The sequence below is a fragment of the Lynx canadensis genome, chromosome B4 (genome assembly GCF_007474595.2).
Source record: "Lynx canadensis isolate LIC74 chromosome B4, mLynCan4.pri.v2, whole genome shotgun sequence".
In the NCBI taxonomy this organism is placed as follows: domain Eukaryota; kingdom Metazoa; phylum Chordata; class Mammalia; order Carnivora; family Felidae; genus Lynx; species Lynx canadensis.
Window position 1 is genome coordinate 90,608,496 of NC_044309.1, and position 27,155 is coordinate 90,635,650.

At 40.9% G+C, this 27,155-nt stretch overlaps 1 protein-coding gene across 1 annotated transcript in view; it reads left to right on the plus strand.

Moving 5' to 3' along the window:
• The window catches only part of HMGA2 (high mobility group AT-hook 2), a 110,764-nt gene extending 84,396 nt beyond the window's left edge, over positions 1-26,368 (plus strand). Inside the window, exons 4-5 of the mRNA XM_032594009.1 lie at positions 14,115-14,147; positions 26,216-26,368. Coding sequence (XP_032449900.1) covers positions 14,115-14,147; positions 26,216-26,263 — 81 coding nt within the window. The 3' untranslated portion in view covers positions 26,264-26,368. The remainder of the gene's footprint in view (positions 1-14,114; positions 14,148-26,215) is intronic.
• The last annotated feature ends 787 nt before the right edge of the window (positions 26,369-27,155 follow it).

A 27,155-nucleotide genomic window follows, 5' to 3' on the forward strand; every position in this document is an offset into this window, starting at 1 on the left:
TTTTGTGCCAGTACCATACTATATTTATTACTATGGCTTTGTAGTGTAGTTTGAAATTCGGAACCATGGTACCTCCAGCTTTTTTCTCAGGACAATTCTGGTTATTTGGAGTCTTTTGTGGTTCCATGCACATGTTAGGATTGTTTCTTCTATTCTTATAAAGAATGCTTTTGGTATTTTGACACGGATTGCATTGAATCCATAAATGGCTCTGGGTAGTATGGCCATTTTAACAATATTAATTCTTCTGATCCATGAATATGGGATGCGTTTCCATTTGTTTGTCTTTTTCAATTTATTTCAGCAAAGTTTTGTAGTTTTCATCTTATAGATCTTTCATTGCCTTGGTTAAATTTATTCCTAGGTATTTGATTGTTTTTTTTTTTAATTATGAATAGGATGGTTTCTTTACTTCTTTTTCAGATGCTTCATCATTAGTGTAAAGGACGACAACTGATTTCTGTATGTCAATTTTTATGTCTTGCCACTTTATTGAAACTGTTGACTAATTCTAACAGGTTTTTGGCTGATTCTTTGTGATCTTCTATATATAGGATTGTATAATCAGCGAATAACAAGTTTTACTTCTTCCTTTCCAATTTGAATGCTTTTTGCCTCTTTGTCTTGCCTAATTGCTCTAGCTAGGACTTCCAGTACTATGTTAAATAGGAGTGGTGAGAGTGGCTATCCATGCTTTGTTTCTGATCGTAAGTGCAATGTTCCATTTCTCTCCATCGAGTATAATGTTAGCTGTGGGTTTGTCATATATGGCCTTTGAAGTATGTTCCTTCTCTGCCCATTCTGTTAAGGGTCTTTATCATGAAAGGAGGTTGTAGTTTGTCAGATGCTTTCCTATGTCTGTTGAAATGATCATGTGAGGTATTACATTTATTGATTTGTATGTCAAATCATCCTTGTATCCCAAGGATAAATCCCATTTGGTCATGATGTATAATCCTTTTAATATATTCTTCAAATTGGTTTATTAATATTTTGTTGAGAATTTTTGCATCTCTATTCATCAGGGATATTGGTCTATGATTTTATTTTCTTGTGGTTTCTTCATCTGGCTTTGGTATCAAAGTAATGCTGGCCCTGTAGAATGAGCTGGCCTTCCTTCTCAATATTTTGGAAGAGTTTGAGGAGGATTGGTGTTAATTCTTTTCTAAATGTTTGGTAGAATTCTCTGGAAGCCATCTGGTCCTAGAGTTTTCTTTGGTGAGAGCTTTTTGATTATTGAGTCAGTCACTACTAGTTATTGGTCTGTTCGGATTTTCTCTTTATTCCCGATTCAGTTTTGGTAGGTAATGTGTTTCTAGAAACACATCCATTTCTTCTAGGTTATGTAATTTGTTGGCACGTAATTGTTCTTAGTAGTCTCTTATGACTCTATGTATATCTGTAGTATCAGTTGTAATGTCTCCTATTTCATTTCTAATTTTTTATTTGAGTTTTCTTTTTCTGTTAGTCTAGCCAAAGTTTTGTCAATTTTGTTTATTTTTTCAGAGAGGCAGCTCTTAGGTTTACTGATTTTTTTTTCTATTGCTTTTCTCATTTCTACTTCATTTATTTCCATTCTGAGCTTCATTATTTCCTTCCTTCTTCTGACTTTGGGCTTAATTAGTTCTTCTTTTTCTAGTTCTTTAAGGTATAAAGTTAGGTTGTTTATTTGAGAGCCTTCTAATTTCTTAATATACACATTTATTGCTATAAACTTTCCTCTGAAAACCACTTTTGCTGCTTCCTGTAATATTCAATGTGTTGTGTTTTCATTTTTATTTGTTTCAAATTGTTTTTTATTTCTTTTTTGACCCAAAGGTTGTTCAGAAGTTTGTTGTTTGGTTTCCACATATTTGTAGATCATCTCACTTTCTTCTTGTTGATTTCTAGTTTCATACTATTGTGGTCAGGGAAGATAGTTGGTATGATTTCAGTCTTCTTAAATTTGCTAAGATTTGTTTTGTGGCGTGTCATATGATAGGTCCTGGAGAATGTTCATGTGCACTTGAGAAGAATGTGTATTTTGCTGCTCTTGGATAGTATGTTCTTTATATGTCTATTAAGTTCATTTGTTCTAAAGTGTGATTCAGTTCCAGCATTTCCTTGTTTTCTATCTAGACAATCTATCCATTGCTGACAATGGTATTGAAGTCCCCTAGAATCATTGTATTGTTGTCTATTTCTCCCTTAAGACATGTTATTAATTCCTTAATATATTTCATAGGGGCACCTGGGCAGCTCAGTTGGTTAAGCGTCGCTCAGCACAGAGCCCAACGCAGGGCTTAAACCCACAAACCATGAGATCATGACCAAATACAAGAGTCAGACACTTACTTAACTGACTGAGCCACCCAGGTGCCCCAGATTGCTGTATTTTCTTGACATTGACCCCTTTATCATTATATATTGCCTTTTTGTCTGTTGTTACACGTTTTGGTTTGAAGTCTATTTTGCCAGATATAACTATGGCCACGCTCACCTTCTTTTTAAAGATTTCCATTTGTTTGGAATATCACCTTCCATCCTTTTATTTTGAGCGTGTGTGTTTCTTTAGAGCTAAAATCAGTCTCCTATAGGCAGCATATAATTGGGTCTTGGTTTTTTTGTGCATCCAGCCACTCTGTGCCTTTTGATAGGTGAGATCAATCCATTTACACTTAAGGTAATTGTTGATACGTAAGGATTTACTACTGCCATTTTATCTTTTGTCTTCTGGTTATTTTGTTTCTTCAGTGTTTCTTTTTCCTTCTGTTTCTGTTTACCTTTGTAAATTTGTGGTTTTCCATGTTGATTTGCTCTTTCTCCCCATTTTTTATGTTTCATGTCTCTACTCTGGATTTTTGCTTTGTGATTACCAAGAAGTTTACATAAAACATCTCATTGATAAAATAGTCCTTTTTCTGCTGATAGAAATTTATCTCCTTTTACCTATAAAGTTTCCATCCTTTTACTCTTCCCCTTTTATATTTTCGATGTCACAAATTATCTTTTTATGCTGTGAGTATGTTACCAAATTGTAGTAGTGATGGTTATTTTTAATCCTTTTTTTTATAACCTTTATGCTATAGTTGCGTTTAACATAACATTCAAAAAAAGAGTTACAGTTCTAATTCTGTTTTTCACCTTATCAGAGTTTTGTATACCTTTGCCTTTTCAGCTTGAACAACTCCTTGCAACATTTCTTATAAGACAGGTCTAGTGGTAGTGAACTGCTTCAGCTTGTGTTTGTCCGGGAAAGCCTTTATTTCTGCTTTATATCTGAAAGATAATTTTGCCAGGTAGCGTATTCTTGACTGAAAGTTTTTATCTTTTAGTATTTTGAATATGTCATTCCATTCTTTTCTGGCCCAGAGAGTTTCTGCTGAGAAATCTGCAGTGGCCTAATGGGAATACCTTTGTAAGTTACTACCTTTTTTCTCCTGGCTGCCTTTAAAACTATTTCTTTATCATTGACTTTTTATATTTCTAATATAGTGTGTCTTGAAGACGGGATTTTTTTTTTTGCATTGAGATAGCAAGGTATTTTATTAGCTTCATGGACTTGTATGTCCAGTTCCTTCCCCAGGTTTGGGAACTTCTCAGCTATTATTTCTTTAAATATGCTCTCTGCTCCCTTCTCCCTCACTTCTTCTGGGATACACATTATTCTTATGTTGGCTCCTCCAGTGGAGTCACATAGTTCTCAGAGGGTTTCTTTACTTTTTAAAATCTTGTTCTGTCCCCTCTTCCACTTGAATAATTTCTATATTTCTATCCTCAAGCTCACTAGTTCTCTTTTTCATATGATTGCTTTATATCCAATGCATTCTAATGCATTCTTCATCACATTTATTGAGGTCTGCAGCTTTAGAATTTCTGTTTGATACTTTTTTAGGATATTAATCTCTTTGGTAAAATACTCCTTCTGTTTATCCCTAAGATCGTTGTGTTAACTTTTGAATTTTCTTGTAGCTTGTGGAATTTCTTTATAACAGCTCTTCTCAGTTCTTTATCAGTTAGGTTGCAGTATTCCATGTCTTTAGGCTCAGTTGGTGGAAAATTGTCACTTTTCGTGATACTGTTTTACCATGGTTTTTCATGGTGTTTGACGAGATGTGCCTCTGCCTCTACATCAGAAATAGGGAATACCTTTCTTTTTTAGGCATGGTTTTGTTTACTTTGATTCTAGCAGTTCAGTAGGTGGTAGTTTAGAACCTTCCTTTTGTTTTCCAGAAGGTGGCGCTATAGCACATGTTTTTGGTTTCTTTTACCCAGAGCTGACTCCCCACTAATGTTGGCAGCAAATATTAAAAGGAAGGGGGCGGGGAAGGAAAAGGTGGCAGCAAAGGAGGAGATATGTGTACTGAGCACTTGGGCATTAGGTATGCCCACTGCCCGGTAGGGATATTCTCAAGGTGGAAGGATCCCAGTGGTCCATGGGCAATCCTCTTGACTCCTGGGGCGGATAGCAGGAGAGATTTCCTTCAGTTCTTTGTCTGCCTACTTCCTTTTCCTTTCCTTCCCCACCCCAGTCACTGCCATCTCTTCTCAGAGAGAGCAAGGGGTCCCTCCAGCTGTAGGACATGACCAAGCAGACCTTCACTCGCCACCTTTACCCTCCACCTCCTTTGCTGGAAAAGTTCTGCTGGCTTACTGCTGGTCAGCTGCCACCCTCTCTCTGCCATCACTACGTTGGCTGCTGTGGGCTCCACTGCCATTTCCCTCACTCTGCCACCTCCTCTGCAGTCCAGTGGATCTCTCAGGTGTCCTGATGTGCTGTGCAAGGGCAACTTTTTTTTTTTTTTTTCTGTTTTGGATGTCTGAGTAGTTGTAAATCAGAGAGGACAGAAAAAAGGAATGACTCACCCCACCATGATGCTGATGTCCCAAAGAAATGTTCTAGGTAATGATTCTAAATCTCTTTCATCCAAATAAAAGTAATTAGAACTACTTTAAAAATCACATTGTGTCTATCGGAAGCAAATGGCCAACCACACAGGAAAAGGCATAAATATTATATAAAATTGGTTATGTAAAAAAAGTCCCAATCCAGTTTCATATGATGACTATCTGAATAATCAGTCAAACGTTAAGAAGACATTAGGTCTTAAATGGACTTTCAGGTATGCCACCAACCAACCTGGAGTTTTAATTATTGTTCATCTTCAATAATATATCATTTAATTTCCATTATGTCGTAGGTGTCTATTTTCATCCAGTATTGAACATTAATTAGTCTTTCTACCTGGCTAAAGTTGACATTAGCTCAAGTTCGAACTCAGCCCTCAGCGTCTGTGCATGTGTTAGATTTGCTGAAACCCGGCATCGTGGGGTTTCAAACAATTATTCATTTTACTTTGGTGCTATTAACCATGTGTGCATACGCAAAGTGCACTAGCTATATGAATGGTCATACTCAGGGAAAAAGAAATATCTAAAGAAAGAAAGAAAGAATTTGAGCCTTTAAACAGTAAGTAGTGTTTGTGCTTAAAAACTTATAGAATAAGGAAATAGGACTGAAACAGATGGATTCTTTTTCTGTGACGTAATGTTAATCTCACCATTTTCACTCAGGTGAAATTTTCGCCTACGGGTGAGTTTCCTCCCCAAATCTTGGAGAATTGGCAAGCATGGAAATGAAAAGTCAACTCACGAGACCGTGTATTCCTTTGCCCCACCTGTGTGTGGCTGTTCACTTTAGAATGCCTTATATCCCCAAAGCATGGTCATCTTCTATAAAATAAAAATGCCTATGAAATGTTATAACTCAGGAGCACATCACAGTATCATTTTAAGACTCACCGTAATTTTGACATTACCCCCATACTATATCTTTTTTTGTTTTGATTTGATTTTTAAGCTTAGGAAAGAAGTGATACTCTTCTCCTACATCAAATCGTCAAATTGCTTCCTACATCCTTTTTTCCCTTCTATCTCTACTTTCTCATTTTCCCTATTAGAAGGAAAATAATCATGACTATGCCCCTCTACACTTAAAATTCCATTGAACATAAGAGATTGCATTGAACATAGAAAAATAATCTAAAAATAATCTAAAATTGCATATTGTATTCTAATATCTAAATCTAAAAATCTAAAAATAATCTAAGAATAATCTAAAATTGCATATTGTATTCTAATATCTATGTCCTTGTCTCCCCCATTAGACTCTAGGCTTCTTGAGGCCAGGAAACGTTTATTATTCATTTTGTGCACCCAGTCCCCATCTGATGTATAGTTTCTCAAATATCAATTAGGATTTGATAAGCCAATAAATACCTTCATCAGATTATAGATGGTTGGCTTTTGAAGCTAATCAGGACACTGAAATTTTTAAAGGGTCCCCTGTTGATTTTTGCCCTCCGTTCTGGAGGTGTCTGAAAGGCACCAGAAGGTCGGCTAAGACTCCGAAGTATTGGCCCCCCAAATCTTTTTTAATGAGAACTGCTGTGGCGTTGCCATACACACCCAGGCTGATGTTAATAAACACTAGCTAGAGCCGATTGCACCTATTCTCATTCTTGAATAGATGAAATGAGCCCAGCCGCAGTGAGGACGCTTTGCTACAGTAATCCAATAAATACTTTTAAAATGAGGCTTACTTTCGTCTTTTGCATTAAAGTCTAAGAGTGAAGCCAAGTAGAGTATAAAATAAAGAACACCTCCCCTTCCCCCCAATACCAAGCAGAAATTCCAGAGATTTTGCCAAAACTCCCCATAGATTTATCACTTCTTAGGAGACTTTGTACAGAGAACTACAAAATCTCCTTTGCACTATAAGAGCCAGATGTTGCTGTCAAATTGTAACCATCCGGGGCTACATGTGTACACACGTTGCACAGTCATCTCTAACTGCACACAGGAGGCACAAGAAATAGAAGTTATGACCTAACTCAAGCTTTTTCTAAGCTGGCGGAAAATTGTCACCAGCTAGTCGTGGTCGGTGGTTTCTGTGTACTAAGGCCTCCCACCACAAGGGGGCACACAATCAATCTCAACTGAGGAAGCCATGAAGACAAGACTTCCCGCCCAAGAAAAGTGGTACGTGCAACAGAGATGGGATTTGTATAGCTGTAGCTGAGTCGCATCCTCACGCTGTCATACCAACATTTGATCTGAAATAAATTCAAACTTTAGACACCCCAGGTTCCTATCTAATTACCAAAAAAAAAAAAAAAAAATCTTAGGTAAATAATACGGGATCGCTTGGCGTTAGAGAATACTCTGAACTCAACTTCTTTATACTGGTGGCAACAGCTGAAGTTGACCACTCTAAATTAAATGAGAAGTTACATGTTGTTTCCTTTTAGAGCTTTCCCGGATAGCCACCAGGCATTGTTATATACAGAGTATTCCAGCCGTTCAGTTTCAGTGAAGAAGTAGAATTCAGAAGGGCTTGTGTGGGTGTGAGAAGAGGTTAGCTGGATGGTCACAAAGGCCGCCATGGTAGACTGGGAGAACAGCTGCAGAATAAACGAGAAAACTGGAGCACCATCCTTAGGATAGGCAAATCCCCCCTTTCACCAGACCACAGAGTCTGGCAGGACTTTGGCAAAATAAGCATCAGGATCAGGAGCCAGGGTGGAGCAGCTTGGGAAACTGAGTGCAGGATCTAGGTGCACAGAAAATGTAAAAATCCACAGTACTTACAGGCTACCAGAGCCTAATGACAAATCACAAAAGTTACAAGGAGAATGGTCACCTCACCGATTGAGTCTATTGGGCCAAACTATATGAAATTGTTGCCGTTTCACTGTTTTTGACAAACACAAATGCAAGTTCCTATGGTTCAACCTAACAACAGTCTAAATCGCGCTGAGTGAACGGGATTGCTCTGCCTCTGCCTGTCTTGGTGATACAGGTCTGATGGAGGATTTGCATCTGAAGATCGGGGACCTTTATTTGACCTTCCCTGGAGCTCTGGTGTTCCATTGAGGGGCTCCAGGGGCATCTTAGAGGGCCAGGAATGGGTTGGAGTGGAAGTCATGTGAATGAGGCACTGATACTCCTGTCAGAAGGACCATTTTCATTTTGTCTGCTTTCTGTTGGGGGATTCCACTTGCGATCTGATTTGTAAAAGGAGAGGGAGAGGTTTTCATGTCCTAAAAAAAAAAAAGGGTTCAAAACCTGTAGAGCATGTTCATTTTGTTAAAGGAACCCAAATACAAATCTTGACATTCTAGAGTACTGAAGTTTCAAAACTATGAATCCAGAAGATCGTGAGCAAATGTGTTGATACATCCTTTCATGAAAAGCAGGAAAGAATTTTCATTCTTGATGATAGTAGTCTCCCTTCAGTTGGGTTAATATCGTGTTCAAAGAAAATACATCCAAAATGGCATTGTGAAATTTCAGAGGGTGAAAAGCATATTTCTCAGCACAGAAATGGAAATGAATCTTGGTTAGAGACAGAAAGAGTGGTCATCTTTTTGCCTTTAAACTATTGGGGACAAGGGTGAAAAAGGGTGTTGTTCAAAATACAAGTCAAAAAGCACTCCCATAGGCATGTACACCACATGACTTGCAGCTCCTGCTGGCCCTCATGGCTCATGGTCATATTTGGAGTGTTTATGGAGAAACTGGACAATTGCCTATGTAGAATCTGGGCTGTGTCTGCTTATTGAATTTGTTTGATACTTTTTACTACACATAACCAATTAATTTAGTCCAGAAAGCAGATGAGGTCATTGAGCAGTAGGCCAATTTAATGAATGAATTCAATCTTACTTAATGAAATTTTCTCCAAACGGTAGGGATGCATTCATTAGTTTGGGCAAAATATGAAGGCAGTTGTACTTGTGTGGTTACAATTGCAGTCATAAGCCCCACCCTTTCAACGTGCTGACTTAGGCATAAAGGACTCTCTGGAAGTCTAGGGGTGCCTGGGTGGCTCAGTCAGTTGAGTGTCCTACTTCGGCTCAGGTCATGATCTCACGGTTAATGAGTTCGAGCCCTGCATCAGGCTCTGTGCTGACAGCTTGGAGCCTGGAGCCTGCTTCAGATTCTGTGTCTCCGTCTCTCTCTGCCCCTCCCCTGCTCGCACTCTGTCTCTCTCTCCCCCTCGCTCTCTCTTTCTCAAAAATAAGTAACTTTTTTTTTTAAAGGACTCTCTGGAGGTCTAAAAACAAATATCTATTTAGCAAACGTTTTAGTATCCCATATTTAATTTAAAAAACTTTAAAGCTAAACTTACCTGTGAGATGTTATTTGGGGAGAAGTTAAAGTCCCCTAAAATGTCTCACAGAAGAAATGAGGGTTTTAAAATCCTCTTTTAGTAAACCGCTAGGGGATCTGTCTTACTCTAAACTACCGTGAGAATGAAAAACAATTTACATGAAGAGAAGATTGTGCTAGGGAACAGAAGTACCTCTTGATTGAACAACGGTCTTACGATTTTCAAGCAAAGTGGACAAAACCTCCTCCCACTGGCTGGCAAAAACCAAAGATATAATTAGATTAAAAATCTGCTGCTTACATGAAACCAAAAGACCCATCTGTACAAAGATCCAAATGAAGGGCTATTTTCTTTCAGAGGTTAACTTGAGACTTTTTTCATAAGGATATCCTCACTTTACTGCACACTGAACCTGATTTTTTAAAAAGTTAAGTTGGTAAGCCCACTTCCAGCCTCATTTCATTTACTGTTTAGATTAGTACTAAAAATGAGCTACTAATGTCTAGGTCCTTTGTTATGAAGGATTTTCTTTCAATGCCTACTAGAAATGTGGCTTAGCTGTCTAAGTATCAGCTTTAAATATCTAGACTCCCTGGAACCACAGGCTGGATTCTCAGAAGGGCTAGGGAACCCCTTAATTATTCTGAAATAGATGGTGTGGCAGGCCACGTCCTTTACAAGTGTCTTTCTGTAAAATCTCAAAAACCAAAATACTCTGTGGACATTAAAAAATCAATAACTGTTTTCCTTTCATTTGGAGAAATACTGGTTTGCCCTATGATCTCCGAAATCTAAAAGTATGTGCTTTTCATTTAGTATCCTTTGTGACTTCTTAGCGTGCTGTATCCTACGCTACGTACAAACTTTAACAATAATATTTGTTTGTGTAAAGACGGTACATTGAATTTGGCTGAACTAGTGCAATGGAAGGATGAGCCTACAGAGAACCATACTTTGGAGCCCATGTGGTGAGAAGAGGGCCTTTCTTCATCTTTACGTGATCTGTTCTATTGATGGGGTCTTTTTAGTTCTCACGGTTTGATTTTAATGTTGTATTAACCCACAGCATTCCTTCGAAGTCCTTTGTAGTCGCTGAGATGTCATTTCATTCTGGCTGGAAAGCTGTCTTTTACCTACTGTATTTTAGATGTTTAAATACAACGGCCGAACGAGAGATTTGCATTACAAACTTTTTGAAAGGTGTAACTATCTCTTAATAACTTAAAGTACCTCAGATTTCAGGGCACGAAGGGGTTTGCACACCAAGTCGACAAGGTGCCCAAGCTGTAGGAACTCATGGGCACGGACTTATTAAAAACAATCAGCAGAATCATCCAAAAGAGCCACTATAGAGGACTTTGCTAATTTGTGCACTAGAACAGTCATTATGAAATCCATGCCTTTAAAAGGGACTTCTTAGACCCTCCACACTTGATAATAAAGGCAGACTTTCCAGTGGAGGAGAGAGAATCAGCTGGAGCTTTGGGACCTAACTCTCGTCCTCTGGTAGTCGCCTGGAGTCTTCAGGACTGGAGTCGCCTAGAGTCGCCTGTGGAACCAGACCTGGGCCCTGCTGGGGAAGCCATGGCCTTCCTCTGGCCCTGGTGGCAGTGGGGAATCCCGAGAGATCCCAAAGAAGAAGGTGAATCTGGAGTTGGAAATCAAGGCCATTCTCCTCCTGGATTGGACCTGGATTTGAATTTATTTATTCATTTATTTATTTATTTATTTTTGGTTAAGGAGGAAGATGGGTTTCCTCGGAGCGTTTTACAGGGTATTAAAAGAACTAGAAGACCCAGGTTGTTTTAGCTTGAGAAAATGATCTCCGGGAGGTTACTTAAACTCCCTATTTACCTCAGTTACTTTAGTTACCTTAGTTTCCCTGCGGGGGAGGGGGGAAATATGGAAATAATAAGGCTTGGGACCTCCTGGTCACAAAGGGGCAGCTGTTAAAAATAGAAAGGATTTTGGTTTTTATGTGGGAAAAGCATGTGCAAAATATTACTCATGTATTGAGGTGCAGGAAAGTATCCTGCCGGTCACACTAAAGATTGATATGCGTAGTTGACATTATTCAATTCTTATAGAGATATACGGCCGACCATGTTTCTGATGACAAGAATCCTAAGGAGCAACTGTTTTCTAGGTATCAACACTTAGTCCTAAGCTAGGAGATACTTCAAGGAAGATAAGAGACTTGCAGTTTGTTTGGTGTCTCCGAAGATTGCCAGACTACGGTTTGTTTCCTTTCCCTTTTTATGAATGGCTGTAGTATTATGCTTCCGTCTGCATTTTCTATCCAAGCCATTCATAAAAAAAATAACAACCAAACAAAATAACAACAACAAAAAACTTTCTCGGCACGGTCTGGAGCCATTGGGTGCCAGAGGCCGGGAAAACATGCTGGCAGCCGTAACCCCAACTGGCACTGAGAGTGTTCAAGGGTCTGTTTGTTTGGTGGTCGGAAAAGTATGAAGTGCTGTGTGCAAGGGCAGCTGGGAGAGGTTCTGTGACACGGGCTAGGCCGGGAGCCAGCGCTGGCAGAGTTTCAGACATTGTCTTTCCCCTCATTGAAGTGTCAGGACCTAATTCATGGAAAATTGGGTGAGTTGGCAGCCCTTTCAGAGGATTTCATTGAGCCCCGCAGTGCGCAGAAGCCACATGAATGTGGGATCTTCAGCCAAAAGAGGAGGGGAACTTCTGGGCAGTAGAAACCAGTCAGCCTGCAAGAATGCGTGGGGATTTGAAGCGGTTTGGGAGTAAACATGTGTACAGGTGTAATCGGCGGGAAGAAAGAGAAGGAAGAAAGGGTCTGTCCTGACACATGGCTCTTCTGAAATGAATACTCTCTTAGCACACACTTTTGGACCCTCAGAGGCAAGCAGTCCTAATCACGTTTGGTTCAGTTCCACTTGGAGAAGACATCGTCTCCATACCTGGCTTTTCATGATGTCATCTCTCCTGTGGTTTTCAAGTCAAAGGGCAGAATTTTTTTTCTTTTCAGTGAACAAAAGTATCTTGCCATTTTTAAAACTGTTCATCTCGTCCATCCAAAAAAAAAAAAAAAAAAAGCTCTGATGATCTTTATGTAACATGTTTAATACGTCAGCCATAGGACAATCGCATCATCACAGAAATTCCAAGAGGAAGGAAAATGAATAGGAGCTGTATGCCCCCACGATATAGTGAATTTACCCTAACTTCTGTCATCTGGGAGAACTGTAGAAATTTTATTTTTTTCACTTGTGCCACGAAAGTGCGTCACTGGCCACATCAGAGTGGCTCGGTTGGACTTGCGAACCCTAGTGATAGGTACATAGAAGAAGTAGGGCTCATATTCAGATGTGAAAGTGAGTACTGGAAGTCATCCATCAGAAAGCTCGTGCTTCAAATCCCAACTTTGCAATACCAAAGAATGGTTTAAATATCTTGCTAATATTCTAATTATTGGAAAATTCATTTAAGCTGGGTAGAAAAAACTTCCCTTAGGTGTTTCACTCAAAAAAGAGAATTCTGTTCTATATACGTAATTAGATACAGATATAGATAGAATACAATATTCTGCAAATGAAACCATCAAGAAAGCAAACAAACCCACAGGATGGTAGAAAACATTTGCAAATCATATTCTGATGGTACTCATATCCAGAACATATAAAGAACTCTTAACTCAATAATGAAAAGACACATTTGAAAATGGGCAAGAGATCTGGAAGATACTTCTCTAAAGAAGATACATAAATTGGGGCACCTGGGTGGGTAAGTCGGTTAAGTGTCCGACTTCAGCTCAGGTCATGATGTCACGGTTCGTGAGTTCGAGACCCGCATCAGGCTCTGTGCTAATAGCTCGGAGCCTGGAGCCTGCTTCGGATTCTGTGTCTCCCTCTCTATCTGCCCCTCCTCCACTCCCTCTCTCTCTCTCTCTCTGTCTCTCAAAAATAAATAAACATTAAAAAAAAAAAGAAGATAAATAAATTGCCCATAAGCCCATGAAAAGATTTTCAGCCTCAATTGTCATTAGGGAAAAATCAGATCAAAACCCCAGTGACGAACTTCACACCCAGTGGGATATTTATAACGAAAAAGACAGGCAACAGCAAGTGTTGACAAGTATGTGGAGAAATTGGGACCCTCATGCATTGCTGGTGGAAATGTAAAATGGTGCAGCTGCTTTGAAATACTGACAGCTCCTCAAAAAGTTTATCCTAGAGTCACCTGTATGACCCAGAAATTCCACTCCAAACTACCCAAGAGAAATGAAAACATGTCTCCACTAAAACTTGCATACGAATGCTCATAGCATTATTCATGATAGCCAAATGGCAGAAACAACCCAAATGTCCATCGGCTGACGGATGGATCAACAAAATGTGGTGTGGCCATATGATGGGATGTTATGGAGTCATAAAGAGGAATGAAGGACCGATGCATGGTATGACCCAGATGACCCTGGAACACGTTACGCTAAGTAAAAGAAGCCAGGCACAAAAGACCATATGTTGTATGATTCCATTTACCTGAAATGTCTGGAGTAGGCAGATTTACAGGGACGGAGAGATGAGTGGTTGGTTAGGGATGGCAGGGTGACTAGGCAGGCAGCAGGGAGTGGGGGGTAGTCAATAATAACGGGTATGGCGTTTCTTCTAGAGGAGGTGAAATGTTCTGAAATTAGGTTGTGATGATGATGACACTACAAACTCTCCGGATGTACTAAAGAAACTGAATTATACACATTATTGGTGAGTTGTATCGTATGTAAAGTGTATCCCAAGAGAGCGGAGTGTTTTTAAAGCAAAATGTTAGCAAATTAGGCCCTTTCACACCTCCCGTGAATCTAATTTTAGAACCAAATTTTTGCAGACAAATGTGTATATTTGAAACACGTATACTTAATTATTGTCGTGAAGTATGTTTCCTTCTAAGACGTAACAGGTTTTTTGTTTGTTTGTTTCTTCCTTAGCCACAACAAGTCGTGCAGAAGAAGCCTGCTCAGGTAAGAGATGGGCATTATGATTTTCTTTTCCTTCCAATTAAGATAAAGAGTAAAGTGAAAAGATATAACCCAAAATTAAACCTTAAATGTGTCCTTTTCTAGTTTTGATTATGTCAGCATCCCAGTATTCATGAAAATTCGTTGTGTCCTTCAGACAAAGCCAGGAATACATAGTCTGAGTTGTGTCACCAAAAACCGTAGGGGGCACCTGGTGAGCTCAGTTGATGGAGCTTTTGGGACTTTTGATCTTAAGGTGTTTTAAGGCTGAGCCTCACGTTGGGTGTAGAAATTACTTACAAATAAAATCTTAAAAGAAAAAAGAAAAGAAAACCCTAGGAGATCAAGGCCTGAAGTGTACAAAGCAAATAGAAATACTTTAAAAAGTAAAATCTTTATTTCAGTGCCTCACACGAAATATTTAATGATCTTACCATGTGTTTTGCCAATCTTAAACATCAAATTTTGTCCTTTCCTTCTATCTACCCATATTCCATTGACTTGATACAGGACTTATTAGCTGAAAAATATATCGTGATTCATGACAGGAAACGTATCTGTTCATTGAATTATTCCATAAGCTTGGATAAGCTGAAACCTCCTCAAAGAGGGCTGAGAAACTGGGAAATTAAGTCATACCAATTTTGCAGATTGATGAACCCTCAGGTCCTGCCTTCTTGGCTGCATCACAGTTTCTGAGGTGTTGGCAACATCAAAATGAGGAGCCAGGTTTACTTTTCTTACTCTTTATGCTTGGTGTTTTTGTCCTAAATATAATCTATACATGGAAACATAAGAATTGTATCTATTGAGGAAGTAGATCTTGAAGGAAGACAAAACCTGAAGATTAAATTAACCACGAGTAAATTTAACCAAGAGTCAACTTAACCATTCTTAAAGTATAAACATGTCCCACAATTCTCCCCTTCCAGTTTAAAGAGATACCCAGGAGATCTGGCTTTATCACACAGAAACTGCTGAAGTAAGTTGTTGCCCGGTGTTGTGGGTTATCAAGTTCTTTGTAGATCTCTTTCACGTAATTGAAAATATCCATGTGATCTTTTCTCTGGAGGTCTCTAAAAAGGTACTTTGCACCCTGTTGTCTTGGGACAATGTTGCTTGGACTGGGAAAGACCATCCGAGCAATCTTATGTGTCTACTATTCTTTACAAATGCTGCTTGAAAGAGAACTGAAGCTTCTAAACACATGTAAGCATGCAGGGAAAATGTGTCAGCGTAATTACATGTATGTGTTAAGTAGCATAAAAGAGAGTTAACATGAAAAAAATTTCTCAGGGCTGCCCCCATTCCTAAAAGCCAACAGTGGTAGGGGGAACTAAAAATAAATACCAGTGTTTGAGTGTTTGTAAACGATATTAAACAAAACAAAATATAAACAAAAGCTTGACATTTTATTTTTTTTTTAATTTTTTTTTCAACGTTTTTTATTTATTTTTGGGACAGAGAGAGACAGAGAATGAACGGGGGAGGGGCAGAGAGAGAGGGAGACACAGAATCGGAAACAGGCTCCAGGCTCTGAGCCATCAGCCCAGAGCCCGACGCGGGGCTCGAACTCTTGGACCGCGAGATCGTGACCTGGCTGAAGTTGGACGCTTAACCGACTGCGCCACCCAGGCGCCCCAAAGCTTGACATTTTAAGTAGGAGATTGCGAATATATTTAGCCTCTCATCTTTCATCAGTAAGAAAATCAAGAGAAAGTAAATTTAAAAGTCAGTTCACTTGAGCCAAAGGATACTGCCGTGTTCACTGTTGCATCACTGGCTATGAACATTCGATTAATAACCTTCTGTGGTCTGTTAACAACATTGACTCAGTATCTATTCTTGGTGTTGTAGGGAAGATGAGGCACATGAAATAGTTATCGCATCCAAGAAATGTGTAATCTGGTTCAGAGTTTCTTAGCCTTAGCTACATGGTAGAATCACTTAGAGATTATATGGGACATACATATATCACCATGTACATGAACTGTGTATATGCCTGAACCCTGCCCAGTAGTATATGCAGAGCCAGCCCTTGTGAGCCAATCGTGAGCACCTCTTTCAAATTCTGTGTCAGGTGACGTCCAGTAGGTAGCTTGAAATCGAGTCTGATGTAAGTATTTACACCGTGGAATTTGACAGCTGCTACCGATCAGGACCTTTTTTTCCTGAAGAGCAAGTTTGCCTACGCCACCGGCCCTACCCTTCACTGATTCTGATTTTTTGGGGTCTGAAGACCCAAGCATCGGTATTTTTTATGAACTCCCCAAGCGATTCTAATGTGCAGCCAGAGGTGAAGAATACTTGGTGAACACGCACAAGAAGACATGTGAACATTTGTTGAACAAATGACCACAGAGTGCCAATGGATATGAGGCACATAGGGGATACAGTCGGATGAGTGGAATACCGTGTGTCACTTAAGGGGATAATTCCTGGAAGACTTTTTATTTTGTGTTGCCGTCTAGTTGCAGAGGGGAAAATGGAGATATAAATTAGGGAAACAGAGATGCTATGAATGAGATGAGTGGCATATTCAAAAGTAGAGGGGCAGAAACAAATAAATTACAGGTGGAGATTATCAGTGTGTCTGAAACTGATTGCGGATTGGTCAGTAATACACCAAGAAATAATAAATGTTTTCCCAAGAAACTCAGGAATGGCAAAGAAGGCACAGATAGACTGGGCTGGTCTTCGCTGATCCGTGTGGTTGTGTTACAGACCCTGCTCCAGAAGTTGCCCTTGAAAGGAGAGTTCAGAGTTAAAAAAAATAAAAAACAAAAAAAGAATGTGAGCTCATTGGGCTTCCTAATCTATATTGTCTAAGGACATAGTGATGAATTATATAAACATGGGGGCTACAAGGAAGTTCATGGAGGATAATGTAAATTTAACACTACATTCAAAAGGATCTCTTCCTTTTCCATCTGTTTATTTCAAAATACCCTCCCAGATGGCTTTTCCATGTGGCAGTCTGGATTAACTCAGGCTCATATCCTTTCTTCGTCAACAGTACTATATTCAGATCCTGTTTTGAGGTGGTGAAAATTTTAATACAATGAAGTATTTCACATCTAAAGAAAAGAGCTCGGCAGCGTGTAAGGAGACCTAGGTTTGGCTTTCTGGCCCCATCACTGGACGAATTAATCTCTCTGTGCCTCATTTATCCATCTGTGGACTGGGATCATAACAACACATCTCCCTTACTCCCAAGAAAACTTTGAGAGATCCATAATTCTATAAATTCCAGGGAGCATTACTATGTTCTGACTTATTTGGGGAGGCTGGATTTCTAATTTCCGGAGATTTATACTCTCAAAAAGTCTAGAATTCTAATTCGTCCAAAACTGTCTTTTTGACCTCAGGCATTTTCCCTGCACGTTTCAAAAATAAAGATTGTTTAATCTTTAAGGGGGAAATGTTACAGTGATTGCCACATCCTCTCATTAGGATTGAAGCAGTCAGAACCACTTTTCTTGGCGGTATGTCGCAATTACAAAGACTCTATTGTGAAATATCCCAATGCCATCAAATTCTGAAATTTGAGAATTCCAGAGCTTCAAGAGTGCCACTCCTGGAAACTGGTATACAAAGCAACAAAATTCATTCTGAGGAGACAAGTGTAGAATTACAGTAAGTCCCCAAATTGAGATATGTGTTTATGTATGTAAATACATGTGTCCAGAGAAGAATAAAAATTTAAGGGAAACCCTGCTGCCAGGGTTTGTGTTTATAAAGTCCACCAGGTGCCATCAGCTACAGACGTTAAGTGTGTCCCACATCCTAAGGGGGAAGTTAAAGGTCTCTTAAAAATCTAAAGAGAAAAATCTGCAATATTCACATTAATTTGTTTAATTACAGAAACGGTGAGAACAAAGATTACTAGGGCACTCTATTTTTATTTAAAATGGCAAATTAAGCAATAAATAGAAATGAGCTCATGTCTTCGTGTTTTAGCAGTGTGATGCAGTTGACTTCTCGGCCACATGGAACACATTCTTTGGTAGGAAACAGTGGTGGGATTTGTGTCGGCGTTGCTTTTATAAAAGTTAACCCCATACAAGTATCCGATTATTATTATCGATAGAGGGAATGCTGTTCCTCGGCTTGTCACTTTGATGAGAATAAATCTCACGCCCTCTCAGACCTCTAAAAAGGTTTGGCTGGTCCGTCAGATATCTTCTTGTTTCTTGGGTTCCTTCTCTGAAGGCTTTGAACAGAGATCCAAAGTGACTCCTGCTAGATAATTCAGACAGTCTTTTCTCACCTGAGTCTACCCAAACGGGAAAATCGGCTTTAAAAATCCTAACGGTTCTCCGGACTTTCAACCCAGTTTCCTCATGGTTGTTCTGCCCTGGCAAGTGCCACCTCTAGCAACGAAGACAGGTATAAACCTGCTCCTTTTCAATTTCCCAACGAGAGGCTCGGAAAGTTCCCCGTTTCTAAAAGAGCAGAAACAGAGCTTTGTGTTTTGAGGTAGAATCTTTACCTGCGAGTAACATCTTCTGTGGGGGGGTGTACCAGGGCAAAGAACTCTCAGTAAGTCTGGTTATCATGGGACTTTCCCCTCTTAAAAAAAAAAAAAAAAAAAAAAAAAAAAAAAGGTTGAATGTTTTTACAGGGACTTCAAGGGCTGTTTTAAGGATGTTTATATTTCAGACAACCTAAACATTGTTTGGAGCAAAAGGAGAGATTTCGTTTTGGGACAAGCACGTTGATGAATTGCAGTCAGCATCTTGTTCTTAAAGAAGGCATTTTGACTGGGGGCTCTCGGTCTAGACACACAAAGGAGAAAGGAGGAGGGGGGGAGAGGGAGGGTATTCTCAGTCCAACACTCGTCTTTTAAATAGTACCTTGGCCAATGCAGTAAATAATTCCTAATAAATCCGATTTGCAAATGGTCACTCTCCCACTGCACCGTGATTTATGCTGCCCAAGTCGTAAAGAGCACTGATTTATTTATTTTCCTACTTAGGCTCTTTCAAGCTGGCAAAACATTTTGTGGGCCAGTAATTGTTTGGTACCAACCGGCAAAACACGAAGAATTCTATCAAAGCCCAGCCTGAGCGGCACTGTTTTGTTGTAGAGGAAATACTTTTTGATTTAACCTCTGACCTCTGACATTGCAAAGGTCAAGGGAAAAGGAGAGAGCACAGCAGAAATCAACGTTTAACCCTTACGGTAAAATCCCTCAAGGACGTAACAGCACAGGTGGGGCAAAGAGACATATCAAAATTATTATTAACCATAAACATATGAAGTAATTAGCTTAGCCAACACTTGTAATAAGGGAATATGAGCGAGGTGAAGTCAGCTGTGTTTTGGCAGAGAATGTCTCATAGAGATGACATAAACTTCTAACAGAAGTGAAAACACATCACTCAATGTAAAAACCTCCAAAAGGCAAAAATTTAGTGTTTCTGGGTTTGCCAGATTTCCTATATGAGTTTTTTTTTTTTTTTAAGTATGATTGTTTTTAACTATGTGAAGCCCATGGATCAGGCTAAAAATGAAAATGGCAATGTCTGCCTGCTTTTCCTCTGCGTGGTGATGTGAGTCGAATAAACACCAATTATTTATTCAATAGGTAAACTTTCTTCTCATTATCCAAACATGCTGACCCAAATTAATATGGATAAATAGTAACTGGTTTTAAAACCTGGTCTTTCTAAGAAAATCTGTAATGTTTGAATAGAAATCTATTGCTTTGTCCAAGATACTTCCTTTACGTTCAGGAAGTGTTTGCTGAACACTCAAATGTATATTGAGTAATTATTTGTTGACTTACTGCTGTTACTGATATTTTCACAATCTTATTCAAAAGTCCTAACCCAGGACAATGAAAAACATTCGGTGAAAAATGTTTGACTAAAATCCAGCAATGTTCTCTTCCCTGGCGACAAATACAGCAATATGCAAAATTTATACACATAGAAAACAAAGAGAAAAGGTTTCTCCTGGTCTGTGCCACCGATAAACACATCTGGAATGGAACCATTAAATACCCTTTAACCTAGCCATTTTCAAAAACTGCTTTGCATGAAAACAAGAACATTCCTCAACCATTTTTGGAGATGTTGAAATAAACTTCCTTCTCCTGAATGCTTCCTTCGTGCAAAAATCCTTTCGCTACATCTTTAGTATTTTTCAAACCTGAGGCTCCTTTAGTAAGCATTAGAACAGGCATGGCAAGTCCGTACAGCTCACCATCCTCAGAAAGGGCGACTTACAGGATCTTGAAACTTGCAGTCAGTTTATCCGTGAAATGATTTCCCTATCTGCAAAGTGTGACTCCCTTCTGAAATCAGTGGTAAATATCCCTTCACCCCAGGAAACAAATCTGCATATCCTGGGGATGAACAGTGACCTCTGTTTATGATACTTTCAGTGACAGAGCCCTGATCAAGGACACAGACGAGAGAAACAGGAGTGCATTTGAGAAATCAAAAACATCTTGTTTGGTTTTCTTTTTCAAGGCTTTATTTAAAAATCGTGTGTTCCTTGCTCACCAATCTATCATTGAACCACAGGTAAAGAAACACACAGAGAATGAGTAACTGCAATTAATCATTATTCCACACTGTATCTTATAGGATTTTTTTTCTCTTTTTTTTTTCAAAAACGTTCCCATTTGGTTGTCACATTTTCCCCTCACACCCTGCTGGGCAGTTAGGTGGGTATGGTCATTACTGGTCTGACACAGTGAGAATAGACGTGAGTTACACAGCCCATCAATGCCAGGGCTGATGTCTGTGGTCAACGACCTCTAGGATCAACCAGTCTTCTTTACTTTAAACATCCCTCAATAAAGACCTTAACACTGACTTTATCAAGTTGATGGTCACACATGCAGGATAGTCCTGACGCTTGTATATTTCTATAGACATAAAGCCAAAATAAAGAAAGCACTAGGTACAAATGCCATGAATATCCCAACTTCTTAAGTCTCCTTTTGCAAAAAGTATATTCCCCTCCTAACATTTCCACCAGAACACCTTCCACTTGCCAGATTATCCGGTTTCTATATGTTCCATTTAACGTATTTTTAAAAATCTGATGTAAAGTTTTCCTAGTTGGAGGAAATAATCACTTTCCATGAAGTTAAACAGCCTCAATCCATTTTTTTTTTAATTTTTTTAATGTTTATTTAGTTTTGAGAGACAGAGACAGAGCGCCAGCAGGGGAGGGGCAGAGAAAGAGAGGCAGACACAGAATCCGAAGCAGGCTCCAGGCTCCGAGCTGTCAGCACAGAGCCCGACGCGGGGCTCGAACCCATAAACCTCGAGATCATGACCTGAGCCGAAGTCAGACGCTCAACCGCCTGAGCCACCCAGGCACCCCCCTCTTTTTTTTTTTCATGTTTATTTAAATCCATTTCAAGTTAAAATATCTGACAGAGAAATAGAAAAACTCCATTTTGCGGTCTTGCGGGTCACTTAGCTGCAGCTGGAACTTGAAAAATTGGTTTCTGGTCATTGCTGCTGAGGCAGAGAGCCCGTTATTTCTTTTCGGGTGGGACTGGCTGGAGATACTCAGCAACGTGAAAAACTCTCAAATGTGTCTGTCATTCTGAGTCCTTAACGAGTTGGACACGTTAAGATGACAATAAGAATCTGTCACTAAACCATAACGACTCTTTCTAGACAACCAGGTATTTGTAGGTTTATTGGCAAGATAGCTTAAATTGCAGATGTATTTTTAGCCTGCAGCATTTTTATAATAACAGAGTTGCAGAATTCTTTGCAATCAAGGAGAAGAAATAAGGATTTATTAAAGCCGACATGGACTTCTGGGATTTTGCACTCCTTACTGCACACAAAGAGGGGGATCATGGGGACCCAACTCCTAAAATTTGTAAGGAGAGCATTTCCGTTTCCCGATTCCATTTAGAATTCACCGGCCCCTCTTCCACTGCAGACCTGCTGTTTAGTCTGCATCTGAAAATTAAACCCAGAGCTTCGGCTCTCACATTAAATACTAAACGTTCCTCCAGCACACGCCCTCACCCGCGTCTGTGTGCTAAGATCTATGATTAGACTCTTAAGACGTTTAAAATTCCATCAAGCATTAGAGGATAAGGCTGGGTATTGGGCTGTCTTCTTCCTCCTTTTGAATCAATTAGCGGAAGTGAACCCAAAGGTAAATGCCACATGCGGAGTGGAGATAAGTGCAAACTCTATTTCTGGGTTTTAGGGGGGTGTTTTTGCAAGCTTAACGAAAGCAATGAAAGAGTTACATTTATTAAATTCCTCTTCCCCCCCCCCCGAACGAAAGAAAAACGAAGGCAAAATGAGTGCAATTTTCCAGGAGTCATAATAAAAATACAGTCCTCCAACTCTGCCCACTTTCCTTTCCCTCTCTTCAGTTTTCTGCCCAAAAGACTCGCGTGTTTCGCCCCGATGTGGTGCCGCCTCCGTTGTCTCTGTAAAGCGGCCGCGTGAGTGGCTGGGAGCTGTTCAGTGTTCAGAGGTCTTAGTGGCCGGTGCTCGTAAAAATGTCACCGTGCACTTCCACTTTGAAAAGTCCTCTTATCCTGCCTTCCCCCAGCCCCCTTCCGACAGTTAGCCTCCTTGACCAGACGGCTGCTGGTTTGCCTTCCCACCTTGTGGACTGGCCTAACGAGACGTGCGGAACTCTCGGCTCTCGGATTTCAGTCTCCCTATTGCCTCAAAGCTGCTCTTGGGGGGGGCCTACACCAGCTCAAAGGTCCTTTGGCCATGTGTTGCAAGCATGAAGTAATTTAAATAAGTATCTCGAGGTGCAAGCTATTGTCTGTCCTAAGTGGCGGTGTCTTCTAAGCCACCCGAGAAGGTTGAATCTCAGGGGTCCCCACCAACTACTCTCCTATGGAAATAAGAGTCTTTGGGGACATCAGAGCCAGCTGCTGCTTCCCTCCATCACCCGTTTCGGTCCGCACTTGGCACCACAGAAGGGCCCGTGTGAAGTCTAGTCAGCTGCGACACTTGGGGCAGCAGAGGGTGGGTGTTCCAAGTTCATCTTTTTTTTCCGGACAGGGAAGATTTTTCTTCTCCTAATTACACCCGTACTTTTGCCACGGCAAACCACACATGTAGCGAAAAGTCAAATCACTGCAAAGGTGGCCATGTCACCACCTTGGAGGGTGGCCAGTCAGGGCCATGCCAAGAAGAGAGAACTCTCCACCTACTAGACATGTGAGAAAACCATCATGCGGAGCATGTGAGAGCCACATCACTTCCAGAAGTTCGCGGAGTGAGTCTCCCACTCTCTGACCCTCTAGTTATATACCCAGTACTAACTGACAGCCACCAGTAGAAGAATTTCAAGGTCAGCGGAAAGACACATGAATAAAACGACTCTCCGTGTTGTGTTAAGAACGGTTAAGTAAAGGAAACAATATGAGGGACCATCATTTTCAGCTGAGTTGTGTCTCAGGGATTTAAATAAACCACTCACATATCGGGAGCTTCAAGAGCTCAAATCAAGCAAAGTTTCTGGGAATGTTTTGAAAAGCTGATCACATTCCATCTACTACAAGGTCTTTGTAAGTTCATGGCCTGAAAATTCTATTTCCTTCCGGATCTGACAGTACTGTGGGTTCCAGATGATATAGAAAAATCGAGCAGTTAGAAATGGAATAATTACAGCTAAATCCAGGAGGTTTTCCAGCTTGACGGAGTTCTAGTAATTTGTTAACCAGAAGAAGAGGGAATAAAATCTACCTGCCAGCTTTTATGCTGTGGTCTGTTTCAGAGCGGTACTCTTAAGTTCACACCTCATGTCATCATGAGAAGTGAGTCATTTGGGGACGGATGAGGAGTGTATCTGCCTAACAACTTAGTGACTTTCTGGAATTTAAATATTAAGTGAAAAGACAAGGTCATAGGGCAGCCGAACCTCGGCTTGTCTCTCTTTCGGCTGTCCGTGGCTTTGATCACGCTACATCCTCCTTTGTGGCCAGGGCTCCGTAGAGAATCTCAGGGTCATGGCCTGTTGCCTATCAAGAGGTATAAACCTGCCGCTTAAATATGTGAAGCCCTCAGTCTGGGGGTTGGGAGCAGGGGAGGTAGCTTCATACGCTCCACATTTCCCACATAACCCGAAGCAGACTAAACAAAACCGGTGTGAAATCTCATGACTTGATGCTGCTGCGGTTATATTTTTTAAGCTGTAATCCATTCATTTGTAGGTGTGTTTATTCCCAGGATTTACAGCTTTCTCGGTCTTTGGGGGAAGAGAATGTTTGAAACCTTTCGCAAAGGGTTTGCAGTGAGCAGTGATCTGTGATTAAAGCCCAGGATGGAGAGACAGAGAGAGAGAGAGAGAGAGAGAGAGAGAGAACACGTGCACGCACACATGCATTCATGTGAGTGTGTGGGTGCCCGTTGGTGTGGGTTTTTTTTCCTCCCGTTTGCTGCTCTTACGCAAAAGCGTCACACCTGGTAGCATTTAGGAGCTCCTTCACAGCTGAAGTGTTTCAAACACTAATGAATGGAAGTTTGGTCATATAACGCAGACAAGCTTTAAGGCATGCTTTACTGAATGGTGCACTGTAGTGACCTGGGAAAGGAAGAGGGGTATAAATTGTGTCAGTTAGCCACCCAGACAAAATGAAGCCATGTGGAAAATCAAATCTATTAAAGTATGAAGACTGTTATAAGCTGTTCTAAGCTGGCCATTCTTAAAGGGGCTCTGTTTGCTGCCGGAGTAAATGTTTATCTCTTCTCCCAGATCCTTTTCACATGCCGTCTGAGGAGACAATGTGCAGTATTTGATAAAAAATCATCCTCTCCCTAACGACGCTTTTATCAGAAATGTTTATTGTCTCCGCTTTACCACCCATGTCCCGAAAGGTACTTGCACGTTTGTTAAATAAGCAAAGGGAAAGAGAACCGTGTGTGGCTTAAGCCAGCTTGCAGAAACTCCCCAACAAATTCCAGAGCCATGGGGAATCAGAAAAAAAGAAAGGAGGAGGAAGAATTAGATTTATATGGAGAGGAGGTCCTGCAAAAACACACATATTAGATTTTCTCTGCTTGGCCGGCCCACCATTAAGTGTTCAGTTGACGTGGACTTAGTATTGACATTCAGCAGTCATGCCAAACTTTGGTCATTGTCTTAAAATGTGCTTTAATACATACAAGAATGAGGAACTCGATTTGGAGAGGAAGTTAGTAGTCAGCTCTCGCAACCCTTCTCCAAGCTCGTTTCTGTGCTCACACTGCCTCTGCCCCGTGGCGGTGGCGTCCTGGTCACGCACAGGTTCTGGCGCCCGTCTGCCCCGCCCAATTCCCGGCCCTACTCCCTCCGTAGCTTTGGGTACATCGCTTTCCATGCCTTGACTTTTTTGTCTTTAAAACGGGGACAGGGGCGCCTGGGTGGCGCAGTCGGTTAAGCGTCCGACTTCGGCCAGGTCACGATCTCGCGGTCCAGGAGTTCGAGCCCCGCGTCAGGCTCTGGGCTGATGGCTCAGAGCCTGGAGCCTGTTTCGGATTCTGTGTCTCCCTCTCTCTCTGCCCCTCCCCCGTTCATGCTCTGTCTCTCTCTGTCCCAAAAAAAATAAATAAACGTTGAAAAAAAAAAAAAACGGGGACAATAACAAACAATCCCCGAGAGCCTCTAGTAAGCCTCGTGGACGTATCGGCTATTACTACCAGTATCTGAAGGACAGGTTCATTTGAGTCTTAAGAAAGGATTTCCCTTGACTTGGGTTCTTTTCTTACTTGTGCGCCGGGTTTGTAAAACTGGTGACCGGCACGCTGTCGGGAAAAATTTATCCATTTCTTTTTTACTCTGATTGGTGAGTGAGCTTACATTGGCCTGACATTCTCTGGACTGCACACAATTGAATTTGCTGACCAGCCGCCATGATGTCAAGCCTTAAGTCAACAGGGGCTAAATGACTCTGCTCTGGGAAAAAACAACACCTTGATTCCTCAATTACAGTTTAAGAAGCCCTGGGAATGAGGGCTTGCCAAGCGTCCGCATCCTCTTTTGCAGCCAGCAGAACGTGCTGTGGAGACAGGTCGTCTCTGAACCATTGGCAAAGAAGAGCCCACACTAATGGTTGTGCCCTTTGTGTGTTCCAGGAGGAGACTGAAGAGACATCCTCACAAGAGTCTGCAGAAGAGGATTAGGGGGCGCCAACATTCGATTTCTACCTCAGCAGCAGTTGGATCTTTTGAAGGGAGAAGACACTGCAGTGACCACTTTCTCTATTCCCATGGTCTTTCCACTTTCATCTGGGGGGGGGTGGGGGGGTGGGGGGAAGGGGGTGGGGCGGGAGCAGGGTGGGGGGCGGGCGGGGAGAAATCACATAACCTTCAAAAGGACTATATTAATCACCTTCACAGTCCCAGGTTTAGTGAAAAACTGCTGTAAACACAGGGGACACAGTTTAACAATGCAACTTTTAATTACTGTTTTCTTTTTTTCTTAACCTACTAATAGTTTGTTGAACTGATAAGCAGGAGCGGGTGGGTGAGAAAAACTCCGAATCGGGTTTAGTCGAGCATGCACTGCACACAGACCAGAGAGCGTCACGCTCCTGACGTGGGGCGCTCCCCACCCCGGGAAAGGCGCAGTGTTCAACACTGTGTACCGCTCGGCCACCGCCCGACCCGCTCGCCGTAGTGAAGCTTCTGTTTAGAACACCAAAGATAGGACTAGATACTACTTCTCTCTTTTTCGTATAATCTTGTAGACACTTACTTGATGGTATTTTAACTTGTAGTTCCAAACGAGACGAAACGCTGATGTATCCTTTCATCCAGCTAACAAACCAGAAAAAAAAAGGTTATGTTCCTGTCTCAAAAAGGGAAGTCAGCAAACAGATATTGCCAACGCCTCTATTTATGGATCTCACACATATCAGCGGGAGTGATACATTTACCCACGGCGCTCGCTTTCAGGAAAACGCCCATCCGTATAGAACCTACTTCCTACAGAGCCAAATGCCACTGAGCAATAAATCACACTTGTTAGCTTCAAAGCATTTAAGGAACCTAGACAAGTCAAATTATCCTCTTT